General features: G+C 44.7%; 1 protein-coding gene across 15 annotated transcripts in view; it reads left to right on the forward strand.

The window, feature by feature from the left end:
- Positions 1-12988, forward strand: part of LOC100383772 (uncharacterized) — a 69120-nt gene that overhangs the window by 32548 nt on the left and 23584 nt on the right. For 13 of the 15 annotated variants that reach the window (XR_004849984.1, XR_004849985.1, XR_004849983.1 and 10 more), the window contains one exon: positions 10052-10219. The exons of the other annotated variants lie outside the window; for them this stretch is intronic. Coding sequence is in view for 10 of the 13 variants with exons in the window: in XM_023300315.2 (XP_023156083.1) it covers positions 10052-10219 (168 nt within the window). In the remaining 3 variants the exon portion in view is untranslated. The remainder of the gene's footprint in view (positions 1-10051; positions 10220-12988) is intronic. 15 annotated transcript variants of the gene reach the window in all.

The raw sequence follows: 12988 nt of genomic DNA on the forward strand, positions 1-12988 counted from the left end.
GTCATTCACTGTAATAGGACGTATCCCTTAACACAGAGAGTTTGTCTGGATCTCCGGCCAAGATCTGCCAGGAACATAAGCAATTCCTAGGTGCGTAAACTTGGCAGTGGCAGAACTTCGGTAAGAGGAGGCTGGTCTGCTCGACCTCTGGAGGAGAACTGAGCAGAAATCTCAGAAGAGGATTGCAGCTTGCTTGCAAGCCCGTGCTGGCTGGGGAAGAAGGTGAGCCCAGGAGGCGGAACCGCGGAAGTCAACGTAACCAAGCGAACACATCCATGGCCTTCTGTTGGGGACTTGTTCTCAAATGCTATGAGTTAAGAACAAGGCAACACAGAAAATGTTAAACATTAAGATCCTTCGTCCTTCGAAGCATTATTTCCCTTAGGATATAACGATCTCCGGACGAAGGTCATGAAGGATTAACCTTCATCACTACAATATACATTAGTAAAAGACGAAGCATATGAAACATAAAAGATAGCGTGAATAATCATATAACATTATTCATTTAACTTTATTAACTCATCATAAAGAAATAGAAACAATATTGAATTATAAATGTACCTTCGGCTTGGAAGGAGATGAAAATACAAGTGTGACGCAAAAGTAAATGCCAAGTCAGCGTGAACAGTACGGGGGTTCTGTTCACCTATTTATAGGCACGGGGTACAACCCATACAAAATTACATACATGCCCTTTACATTTGGTGATAATTCTATAGCATTCTATCGAGGTCTAAATGGCCTTTTCATCTTTAAGTCGGTTCCCCTTTCTGCGAACATGCCGAAGCTTTCCTGCTTCACAGCTTCGGCACTGTGTCAACCTTCGTATCTTTTGAGCTTCTCCCTTTCTGATTCAAGTCCGAAGATACCTGTTCACACATTATACTCCAGAAACATTGTTAAATCATGTTTTTGAGGACCTTCGGAAGCCGAAGGCCCCCAACAGTAGCCCCTCGCAATATTAATTTGTTTGAAATAATAAATTCAGATTGCGATATGAACGAAGGCTTTATGCCGAAGGTCCGAAAAAACACCTTCCCTTTGCTAGAATAGCAACATTCAATGACAAGTGGGGTCTTTCAACTTTCAACGCATCAAGCGTATAAATACGGCCATACCGCAAACTTATTTTGCACGCTTTCTGGCCAACCACTCCTGCTCACTCATTTTTTAGCTCTTGTGCACTGTGATCTGCTAAGTTTTTAGCTTTGAAGCTTCGGCTTTTAGAAACAGTTTTTTAGCGCTTCCGAAGATGTCTGAAGCTGCTAAGAAGGCTGCTGCTGAGATGAAGCTGAGTCTTGATGAAGAGAAGAACCTAGGGTTTCTTATAGCGATGTCGAAGTCCAACACAGAAAAGATTACCAAGGAAATTCTGGAAGGGCTGTCTGAAGATACTGGTGACAGTGAAAGTTATGATATGGACAGCGGTGGCGAAGACTCCGAAGATCGCCCCTGGCGACCAAGCCATTCAGTTTATGGTAAATCAACTATCAAAGAGAATCATCTTGTTAATATGAGAGGAAGGTATTTCCGGGATCTGTCCATTGTGAGGGCGGACGAAGGGGAAAAAACTTGTCCACACCCTGAAGAAAATGAAGTTGTGGTGTACCGAAGCTTTTTGAAAGCTGGATTGCGATTCCCCTTGAGCAGCTTCGTCGTTGAGGTGTTGAAAATCTTCGAAGTCTATCTTCATCAACTTACTCCCGAGGCAATTATAAGGCTAAATATCTTCGTGTGGGCCGCGAGGAGTCAAGGTCTGAAGCCTGACGCAAGAAGCTTTTGTAATGTTCATGAATTATTATATGAAACAAAGCCTTGGGGCAAAGAACAGTACCATAACAACTTTGGCTGCTACAGCTTCGTTTCTCGGTCCGGGGCAAGCTGTCCCGTACCAACCTTTCGGAAGAGATGGCCCGGGGATTGGATGACAGAATGGTTTTATGTGAAGAATGACTTATCAGCACGAGAAGACATCAAAGGTATAATTATGCGTCCTATTTGGCAAAGCTTCGGCCTTCGGAGGCCGAAGGTTGAAATGAACGAAGCCGCCGAAGAGTGCCAAAGAGCCTTCGGCGTTGTCTGCTCTTTTATAGGAACAAGGGACTTAGTACAAGAACATATCGCCTTCAGGGTGTGGCCGCTTGCTGAGAAATGGGAAATGCCACAAGAAACCATAAAAGAGGCCGACGAAGGTGAGCTTGTGAGACTGAAGTACACCTTCAAATTTGGAGATAAATTTATTGAGCCAGATGATGAGTGGTTGAAAAGCATTGACAATTTAAGTGATGAGCTACTCGGGACCTACTCGAAGGCTGAAGATAATGCAATGTCAGCAGCCTTCGGAGGCCGAAAAAAGAAGAGACTGAATCGGGTATTTGATGCCATTGGGTTTGTCTACCCTGATTACTGCTATCCCATTCGAAGGCAGAAGAGAAAAAACACAATCTCTGCAAAAGAAGAAGCTGCAGCTGCTCCTAGCGAGCCAGAACCGAAAAGGAAAAAGATAAAGGTTCTTACGCAACGGCCGCGTTATATTGAACCAGCTTCGGTGTCGGAGTTTACCGGGAAAACTTCTTCAGCCACCGAAGCTGAAAAACTAATCGAGCCAGCCTTGTTGCCAGAGATCGCAGAAACGGCCGAAGTGCCACCAAAGATAGAATCAGAACAATCAAACATTTTGTTGTCAGAAACAAAAGAGAAAACCGAAGCGCCGCTCACAGAAAAAATTGAGGAGGTAAGAGAAGCAACTGAGGGCTCCAAAACATCAGAAGTTTTGAGTCCTACAGCAATCATTGGGACAGCAAAAAACCAAAAGGGGCCATCAGTGACCCCAAAAAGGAAAAGAATGGTAAATGTACTAGACGTCTTGGAGACAATTAAGTCTTCAAGCACAATTCCAAAAAAGAGTGTTGAAGTTGCTGAAGCTTCTACTGAAGCTTCGGCTCAACAAGCTGAAGCTGAAGCTGGGCCTTCAGAGCCCTACAAGGAGCAACCTTTTGAAGCCGAAGCAATAAAAATTCCAGAACCAGTATTAGTTGAAGAAACTGACACCGCCATCCCCGAAGCACCTGCCAGCACGCGTGATTACATGATACGACATGCTTCGGGGAAGAAGCTATCTGAAGAAGAAACTCATGAAGCCATCCATTATGCAAAGGAACTAAAATATCCGAAGGGGGCAATAATATTCAATGGAACGAATGAAGATGACTTCTTATACTGCCTGCCTGACAACAAAGAGCTATCTGTCTGCCGAGAAATGGCCAGAAGTATTGGTTTCCCGAAGCTTGAATCTGGATTAAGCGCCATGACGAAAGAAGATCTCGCAGACAGTCTTGCGTACAACAGCCTGAAGGTATAGGAATTGAACACTTGAAAAACCCCCTTATTTTTACGCAACTCATTCCTTTTTTCTTATATGAATTCTTTTTCGTATAGGGCCTGATCCTAAGCAACGCACTAAGAGCCCAAAAGAGCGCCGAAGATGAAAGCTATGACATTGCGTTTAATAATTTACGCTCCAAAGTTATCAGACTGAGAAACGAAGCTTTGGAAAAAGATAAAATTCTGCTTTCACTGGTAGATAAAGTGAAAAAAGACGAAGCTGCTTCAAAGGCCCAGGCCGAAGCTCAAAAACGCGAGATTAAAGATCTTCAGAAACAGCTGGCTAGAGCTAAAGAGGAGCGCGCGCTTGAGGAAACGAAACGAGAACTTAGTGATTTTATGGTCAACAAATTGGAATCAAAAGTTAAGGAGCTTCGCACATCTCAGGGGAAATGCTATGTCAAATCTGTAGAATGTGTGAATAAAATTAAATCCAGCTTCGCCAGCGTAGGCGCCTTTTCCAGCGAAGAGAATTTCTCTCGAGGCAATCCCGAAGGTCCGCTGGAATGGATTAGCCACGAAGCAGAGGCCTTCGAAGAGATTCTGAACAGTCGTGGCGACATATGCGCTTTTTCGGGCGCCAGAGGAATTGCTTCTGTCTTAGAGAAGAAAGGTTGCGGGCATGTAAAATTTTTAGCTCAATCCGAAGCTACCTTATCTTCCGAAGACGTCAAGGACCCCTCGGCCGAAGCAAGCGTGGTTGGTGGCAAATTTTTTACTGATATCTGGAACGACGGCGGCCGAGGAATGGCGCGAGAGATCATTGAAAGAAGCGAAAAAGGCATTCACGATGCTAGAAGAGTAGCAGACGCTGCCGAAAGGAGTAGGGAGCCCGAAAGACAGTTAGGTACCAACTAGTCGTTCTTGTTGCGTTGTAATTTTCATTTTAAACTTTGCTCGCGATTTGTAAAAGTACTGAAGAAGTGTTCTCTTCGCTTAGAAACTGTTGGACGATCTGCCGACCCCCACACAAAAGGGGATGAAGAAATTAATCAAATGGCCGAAACTATCATGGACAAGGTTGTTGACCAACTTCTGAATGAAGCCGCCGAAGCAGTATTGAGGGAAGATTAGGTGCTATTTGGAAAAAACATTTAAAGTGTAATCTATGCAACACTTTGTACATTTGAATGTAATATACAAGTCTCTTTTCATTATTGAATTCTTTACGATGCATGAAACTTTAAATACATACCACTTTTGAGCCTTCGGCGAAAAAACACCTTCCCTTCTTTTCATGCGTCGTGAAGAAGATAGCCTTCGTCAAAATTATTCTGATGAATGACATCGATGCCTCGTGAAAACATTTTCCGAAGCTATTTTCCGAAGCTATGCAACTTTGATGTTGATCTGATAAAGTTCGCCCATGTTTCGTGAAAATATTCCCCGAAACTGTATTCCGAAGCTATACAATTTCAATGTCACTTTTTCAAAGCATCCCTTCGAAGGTTGAGAGTGTCCCCTTCTCTTGCCAAATGCGATATGATGTATGATGCTTATGCTATGCAAAATGATGTGATGATGTTATGTTATGCATGTGACATTTGTTCCGAAGATACACATAAAATATATTCGTAAGCTCTGCATTCCCTTAGGAACGTCTTTGGAGCTTCTTCGTCTTTTACTTAGACGGCATCAGCGTTGACTTTTCGCTGTAAGCCTCCCTTAGGAGCTTCTTCGTCTTTTACTTAGACGGTATCTGCGTTGACTTTTCGCTGTAAGCCTCCCTTAGGAGCTTCTTCGTCTTTTACTTAGACGGTATCAGCGTTGATTTTTCGCTGTAGGCTCTGCATTCCTTTAGGAACGACTTCTGAGCAGAAAACTTACGCTGCGCTCCCTTTGGAACGACTTTTTGTGACTTTATAAACTAACTCTGCGTTCCTTAGAACGACTTTTTGTTACTCCGAAGGATTTTTAGTCCGAAGGTCCTTCTTGGTAACGGAAGAAATTTTAGGCTTCGGCAACTTAGGCCTGTGAATCAAATAAATTTTTCTCGTGGAAACAACGAAATTATTACATGGAAACTATCAATGTTTTTTGCTTCACAGAAAATAAAACTGAATAGAAAAGACTGCTATCAAAGGTAGGATATGTCAATAAATGTGCTTCGACTCTGGCACAGTGCTGTTGACTGTGCGAGCTTCGGACTGTTCTCTGAAGTCCCTCTGCTGTGGAGCGTATTGACTCCCTTCTGGCTGTTGACCTTGCTGCAATGGAGGTGGAGGCGGAAGCTGCTGCCAGGAAGCTTGAGGTTGACTTGCCGAAGCTACAGAAGCCGCAGGGTGGTTGTCTATGTATTGTGGGACATAAGGCGGATGAAACGAAGCAGTATGCATAACCTGCTTCGACTGAGCTTGTTGAGATGCAGCTTCGGCTAGTTCCTTTTGCTTCTGGATTGTAACATGGCACGTCCTAGTGGTGTGGCCCTTGCCCTCTCCACAGAATAGGCAAAACAGTCTCCTTGGCTGATCTCCGAATCTTCCGCCGAAGCCCCTGGCGCCTCTGCCTCTTGGAGCTGGTGGCCGAAAGGAAGTTTGTTGTTGCCCCGAAGCCTGTGAGGAGCACTGCGGCCTGTTTTGCTGACTCCCCTTATCATCATTCTGAGTGCTGTGAATGGAACGGACATGCCTCGGGTAGTATCTTCCTCCGAAGCCCCTGGTCATCTCAGAAAATCTGAAGGCCTCCTCCCTTCTTTGGCGAAAGTCATTGTCAGCACGAATGTACTCATCCATCTTTTGGAGCAATTTCTCCAAGGTCTGAGGAGGCTTCCGAGCAAAGTATTGAGCTGCAGGTCCAGGACGAAGCCCCTTGATCATGGCTTCGATAACGATTTCATTGGGCACCGTTGGTGCCTGCGCCCTCAATCGTAAGAACCTTCGGACATACGCCTGAAGGTATTCTTCGTGATCCTGAATACACTGGAAGAGGGCTTGAGCTGTAACCGGCTTCGTTTGAAATCCTTGAAAGCTGGTCAGTAACATATCCTTCAGCTTCTGCCATGAAGTAATTGTTCCTGGCCGAAGGGAGGAATACCAGGTCTGAGCAACATTCCTGACGGCCATGACGAAAGACTTCGCCATGATTGCAGCGTTGCCCCCGTACGAAGACACTGTTGCTTCGTAGCTCATCAAGAATTGCTTCGGGTCGGAGTGGCCGTCAAACATGGGGAGCTGGGGTGGCTTATAGGATGGAGGCCAAGGAGTAGCCTGCAGCTCAGCAGACAGAGGAGAAGCATCATCAAAAACAAAATTTCCCTGATGGAAATTATCATACCAGTCGTCTTCGTTGACGAAGCCCTCCTGATGAAGGTCTTTCTGATGAGGCCTTCTGTTCTGCTCATCGTGAGTGAGATAGCGAACTTCCTCAGAAGCTTCGTCAATTTGCCTTTGCAACTCAGCTAGGCGGGCCATCTTCTCCTTCTTCCTCTGCACTTGTTGATGTAGCATCTCCATCTCTCTGATTTCTTGGTCTAGCTCTTCTTCCTCAAGCGTCGGGCTAACAGCTTTTCTCTTCTGGCTTCTGGCCTCCCGAAGAGAGACGGTCTCCTGGTTGAGGTCCAGCGGTTGTAGTGCTGCAGCCCCAGCCGCTGAAGCTTTCTTCGGCGCCATAGCGAAGGTCTATAGCTTCCGAAGGTGTTCACGAAGACTCGAAGTGGAAGTGAGTTCACCGGAGGTGGGCGCCAATGTTGGGGACTTGTTCTCAAATGCTATGAGTTAAGAACAAGGCAACACAGAAAATGTTAAACATTAAGATCCTTCGTCCTTCGAAGCATTATTTCCCTTAGGATATAACGATCTCCGGACGAAGGTCATGAAGGATTAACCTTCATCACTACAATATACATTAGTAAAAGACGAAGCATATGAAACATAAAAGATAGCGTGAATAATCATATAACATTATTCATTTAACTTTATTAACTCATCATAAAGAAATAGAAACAATATTGAATTATAAATGTACCTTCGGCTTGGAAGGAGATGAAAATACAAGTGTGACGCAAAAGCAAATGCCAAGTCAGCGTGAACAGTACGGGGGTTCTGTTCACCTATTTATAGGCACGGGGTACAACCCATACAAAATTACATACATGCCCTTTACATTTGGTGATAATTCTATAGCATTCTATCGAGGTCTAAATGGCCTTTTCATCTTTAAGTCGGTTCCCCTTTCTGCGAACATGCCGAAGCTTTCCTGCTTCACAGCTTCGGCACTGTGTCAACCTTCGTATCTTTTGAGCTTCTCCCTTTCTGATTCAAGTCCGAAGATACCTGTTCACACATTATACTCCAGAAACATTGTTAAATCATGTTTTTGAGGACCTTCGGAAGCCGAAGGCCCCCAACACCTTCGCTGCTGCCGTTAAGCCACTCAAGCGGAGGTGGAAGAGAGGGAAAGGACGTGGGCTGATGGGAGGAGGGGGCTGGGGTCGACGAGTGGAGGAGGAAGGACGCACCCGCAGGATGGGAAAAGGGCTCGCCGGCGAGACACCGGAGGGAGACCGGGGATAAGGTAGTCGTCGTCGTGGAGGGGGAAGAATGCGCACCGACGGGAGGAAGGGGCTGGGGTCGCCGCGTAGAGGGGGAAGGGCTCGCCGGCAGGAGGAGCTGCCAACGGGAGCAGGTAGGCTCTGGCGCCTAGGAACATGGGAGGGAGGAGGGAAGAAGGCTATACCATGTTGAACAGGTAGGCTCTGGCGCCTAGGATTCTTCTACAATGTTTTGTCTTTATGGATTGCAGCTGTAATCCGTACCAGCTTCTACTGTTTCTACAATGTTTTGTCTATATGGATTGCAGCTGTAACAATCCGAACAGCTGGTTTTAATCTGAAGCAAACAACCCCTTAACCCAATTACAATAGAGGTATAAACAGGTATAAATAGAGGTATAAACAACCCCTTAGCCTAAGAACTATAATTACAAGGGGACTAACGCTGTGTTTGGTTGAGGAGCGGAGGGGAATGGAACGGCTCCATTCTTATTTTTTTGATGTTTGGTTAGCATGGAGGAGAGCGGAGCGGCTCCTGGAGCCTATAAATAGCAAATATTTGGGATGCTCTCGCTCCACCAAAACGACCGGATGCGAGCGCTCTCGCTGACATGAGCGCTCTCATCCCTCTCCTCCACTCAACAGTCATATGGCTCTCTAACCAAACATTAAACGAAGCGGTTCCGCTCTATTCTACTCTTCAACCAAACAAAAAATGGAACGGTTCCGTTCTGCTTGCCAAACACAAAATGAAATGACTCAATTCTTAGAAACTGGAATGGAGCCGCTCCATCCCAGTTGGCTCCTCAACCAAACGCACCCTAAGAGCATCTCCAACAACTCCCAAATCATACTCCTAAAACTTTATTTTGGGAGAATAATAGAAAAAACCATGTTCAACAGTTCCCATTATGTGCTCCCAATTTATTTGGTGTCTCAAAACTCCAGCTTCTTTGCACAAATTTCCGCCAACCTCCGAACGTCCCAATCCATGTTTTTCTCTTTTTCCACGTCGACGAAGCCGTCCTCTCTCTCCTAGCGTACATTGCTTCTCTTCCTCGTCTGCTCGGCGACATCATCCTCCATCACTGCTGCCCACACGCCCACATGCTATGGCGCCCACATGCCACTCGCAAGGATGGCCAGGAGCCTAGGAGGACGCTCGCCGGCAACGACTTGTGGAGATCTCAATGGCGGTGCTTATACTGCAACTCTAGCCTGATTCCTCCACTGTTGCAAGAGATGAAATCCGGTAATTTTGTCATTTGCGAGTACATTCTTTTTAATTTTCAAAACAGGAGAGTGAGAGTTTGTTTGGTTGGGTTGTGGCTATGAAAAAAGCCGTTGTGGGCTATGAGCTGTCAAAAAAGCTGTTGTGGGCTGTTAAAAATCCTAAAATTGTTTGGTAGAACCCACTAAAAGTCCTTCTATATATATTTTCACAGTTCCATTCGAAAGCCGCTAAAAGAAGGTCCAGAGGTGCTGTCAGTTTTGTACTGTGAGAAAGTCGACTTTTAGAAAAAGTTGCTTCCTGAATCCAGCCCTTTGGTTTGGCTTTTGGCTTTTATAGTGCAAAAGCCAAACCCAAAAGCTAAACCAAACACACCCTTAATATTTTTGGATAAAATAAGGAGCAGTTGGAGGTAGACATGTTTTTTAGGCCTTTAGATTTTTTGGGAGAGCCCCATACAGTAATAATAGAAGAATAAATATTAGGAGTTGTTGGAGATGCTCTAACTGATGCGCATCATAGGGTTGAAGAATTAATGAGACAAATTGCAAATGCCAAGGGAAAATCCACTGAGCTTCAGATTGCTGTGCAAAGGTCATTTTGGTTTAGTAAGAAATGTAAGCTTGTCCTAACTCATGATATTAAAGATGCGTTTGGTTGCAATGACAGGACGGGACGGGATGAGACGATTACTCAAATAAGATTGTTTGGTTCAGGGTCAAGGGTTAGGACAGTACTATCCCACTGTTGTCCCCAGTTGTCCCTCAAAATTGGAGGGACGAGAGAGGACGCCAGGGGACGTCCCTGTCCTGGCTGTCCCGCAACCAAACGCACCCTAACAAAATTTTCAGTCTTTTATCTGTGCATTTCTTGGCAACCACAAAGAATTGTAGGATTATTTGGTTGACTTAAATCTCATTATTTTTTCTTCATCATGATCACAGGTTGCAAGAAAGTTTAATTGAGGGAGAAGCTACTTTGCTTGCAGAAAGAAAAGAAAGTGATGCAGCCAAGAAATCACTCACTGAAGCTCATGTAAAAAACGAGGAACTATTCAATAAAATTGAAGTAGCTGAGCATAACGTTAGTATCTTCCAAGACGACATCCAAAGGTGATCCTTAATGTTGCTTTTTCTGTTCTTGGTTTCACTTCATGTTTTTTCTCAAACACACAGGAAATTTGCATACCATTATATTAAGAAGAAAGGAGCCTAGATGACTCGTACAACCCTTATAGGAGCAAAGAAGTTACAAAAAGGATTCACCAACAAATTTTAACTACAACAAGCAACTGTGAGCAAAACACTTATGGCCATAGCCATATTTTTCGGAGCCTTTTGGCTCCCGGCCTCCCGCCATACAGCATAACAGTGCCTCGCCTCTAATACCACACAAGATGGCAGCAAAATTAGGAGACCCCTAAAAATACAGCAATTTGTATGTTCCCAAATCAACCATGCCACCAAAACAACCAAGGAGTTGAAGCCCTTGTGAGATAAATTGGGAACCACCTGCAAAGCTAAAGCATAGAAGGACAGGGCGCAGTGATGAGAAGCTTTTTCACTAAGCCAAAAGATCCTGGATTCGACACAACCTCTCTGCAAAATGCAGGGTTAAGGCTTGTTTTGGTTATTCCTTCCTTAGGCCACTCATGTGGAACCCGCCAACACCGAGTCTGTTACGTAGAGCTAAAGCATGACACCACCAATCTATAAACTTTTAGTTCTCCAAGCCTGGAGCTAAGTGCTGCAGTCCATCTATTGATAGCGCTGAAAACCACATTTTCCTTGCAAGCACACAAGACGTGAGTAAATGTTGCACCGTCCTCTTGGTCACACAGTGGACAGCGCTCCAAGTGTTCAAGTCCATGGCGGGTAAAACGATCAGCTGACCAGCAACGGTTTAAGGAAGCCAATCAAACAAAGAATCTGCATCCAGGTGGAGCACAGGTCTTCCATATTTCCCTCCATGTCCCAAATTTCACTGATCCCACAAAGAAATTACGGTTGGCTGATTTTGTTGTAAACTCACCGGATAAGGATACCATCCGTATATGCTGGTCATCTATTGCTGGAGTGAGCTCAAAACTGAATAGAAGGTACCCGAGTTGGAGGTTTCAGATGCTGCTTGAAAGACCACATCTAATGCCATGAAACCTAGGTGTTATCTCCTAGTGCCTCCTTCACTGTTCTTCGATTAGCAATTTTTTCTTTTTTCTAGAATATGCAGGAGAGTTGCTTATCATTGAATTAAGAGACAAATAAGTGTGGTCTGACACAGCCTGCACTTCTGCCTTGGACCAAGCAAGGGGCTGAAAACACACACACAAAAACTTAGATACAGGAATACATACTGGGTAGGACCTAACTACGCACCTAAAAAACCATAAACTACTGGCCCAAACCCTGAACCTGACCTAAGTCTCTCATACACTTCGCTCCCACGGAATACAAGAGATGACGATCATTTTCGAAGAAGTGGAGAGATATCTACAGATTGGGTTAGATTTTGTCGAAGACTATTGCATTTCCAGAGGTAGAGAAACGCCTAAAGTGCTGATCATCATGGTGAGTCACTTCTTGTAGGATATCCCATAGCTGGAAAAATTGAAAAAGGCCAACCATTAACAAATTACCTTGGATATCAGAAACTTGTCTCTGGTCTCCTGAAGCATCATCCATTAATCTTTTTCCCCTAAATCTAGTTGGAACCGCCTCAAAAACAGGTGGAGCAACATCAGCTATGCTACGACCCATAAGCCATATGTAGGAGCAGAATAGGGTCTTCAAACCATTACTAACCGTAGTAACAATTGCAATGGAAAAAAGGGCTGAGGCATTCTTGTGAACTGGTATTACATGATGGATTGAAAAAAATAGCAGATCGACTTCCTGAGTGGAAGGCACGCTTCCTGAATTTGGTTGGAAGAATTGTTATGGTTAGGTCTGTGTTGTCGGTTATTCCTGCCTATCTCCTCATTGCTATTGATGTTCCTAAATGGGTGATCAAGAAGATTGGTAAAATCAGAAGGGCCTTCTTGTGGAAAGGAAGAAAAGAGGTAAATGGGGGCAGCTGCTTAGTGGCTTGGGGGAAAATGACTAGACCCCTTGATCTGGGTGGTCTTGGTATACCGAACTTACATATCCTGGGTTGGCTCTCCAAATGCGTTGGCTCTGGCTACAGATTGTGGTTGAGGGCCAGTGATGGGCTGGTTTAGAGGTGCCTGTCTGTAATGTTGGAGAGTGAAACCCTAACCCTAATTGGGTGAGGTAAATGGGGGCAACTGCTTAGTGGTTTGGGAGAAAATGACTAGACCTTAGTGATGGGGCCAGGGTTTGGTGATTTTCTTAGTCGGGACCATTTTTTCGGTCTCTTCTTAGTTTAATACCGGGAGGGCTCATTCCCTCCTCTGCCGAGTTTTTTTTTTTGGGGGGGGGGGGGTAGTTGTGTGTGGGCGCGCGCGCGTTTTGGGTGTATTTCCTGTTTTGTTTGGGCTCTAGTCCCTGTATTTCCTGTTTTGGTGTATTTCCTGTATTTCTTATCTTTTAATATAAGGATATGTAGCTCTCCTACATATTCGAGAAAAAAGAGCCGACAGACTTGCAGAGCCCAGCTCATGTGCTCTAAATTTTGGATCCCAAGGCCGCCTAACTCAAATGACCTCTGCACCTTATTCCAAGCCACATGACATGAACCACTATTAATCTGATGTCTTCCTTTCCACAAGAAAGCTCTTCTCTATTTATCAATTACTTTGGTGAACCATTTTGGGACCTTGATAGCTAGCAGCACATGAATAAGAATTGCAGTCAAGAGTCAAGACAAATTTCTCCCAAGTAGCTCTTCCAGCCATGTTCATAAGGGGTAAGGGCTGCTTTCCA

The sequence above is a fragment of the Zea mays genome, chromosome 6 (assembly GCF_902167145.1).
Source record: "Zea mays cultivar B73 chromosome 6, Zm-B73-REFERENCE-NAM-5.0, whole genome shotgun sequence".
NCBI lineage: Eukaryota > Viridiplantae > Streptophyta > Magnoliopsida > Poales > Poaceae > Zea > Zea mays.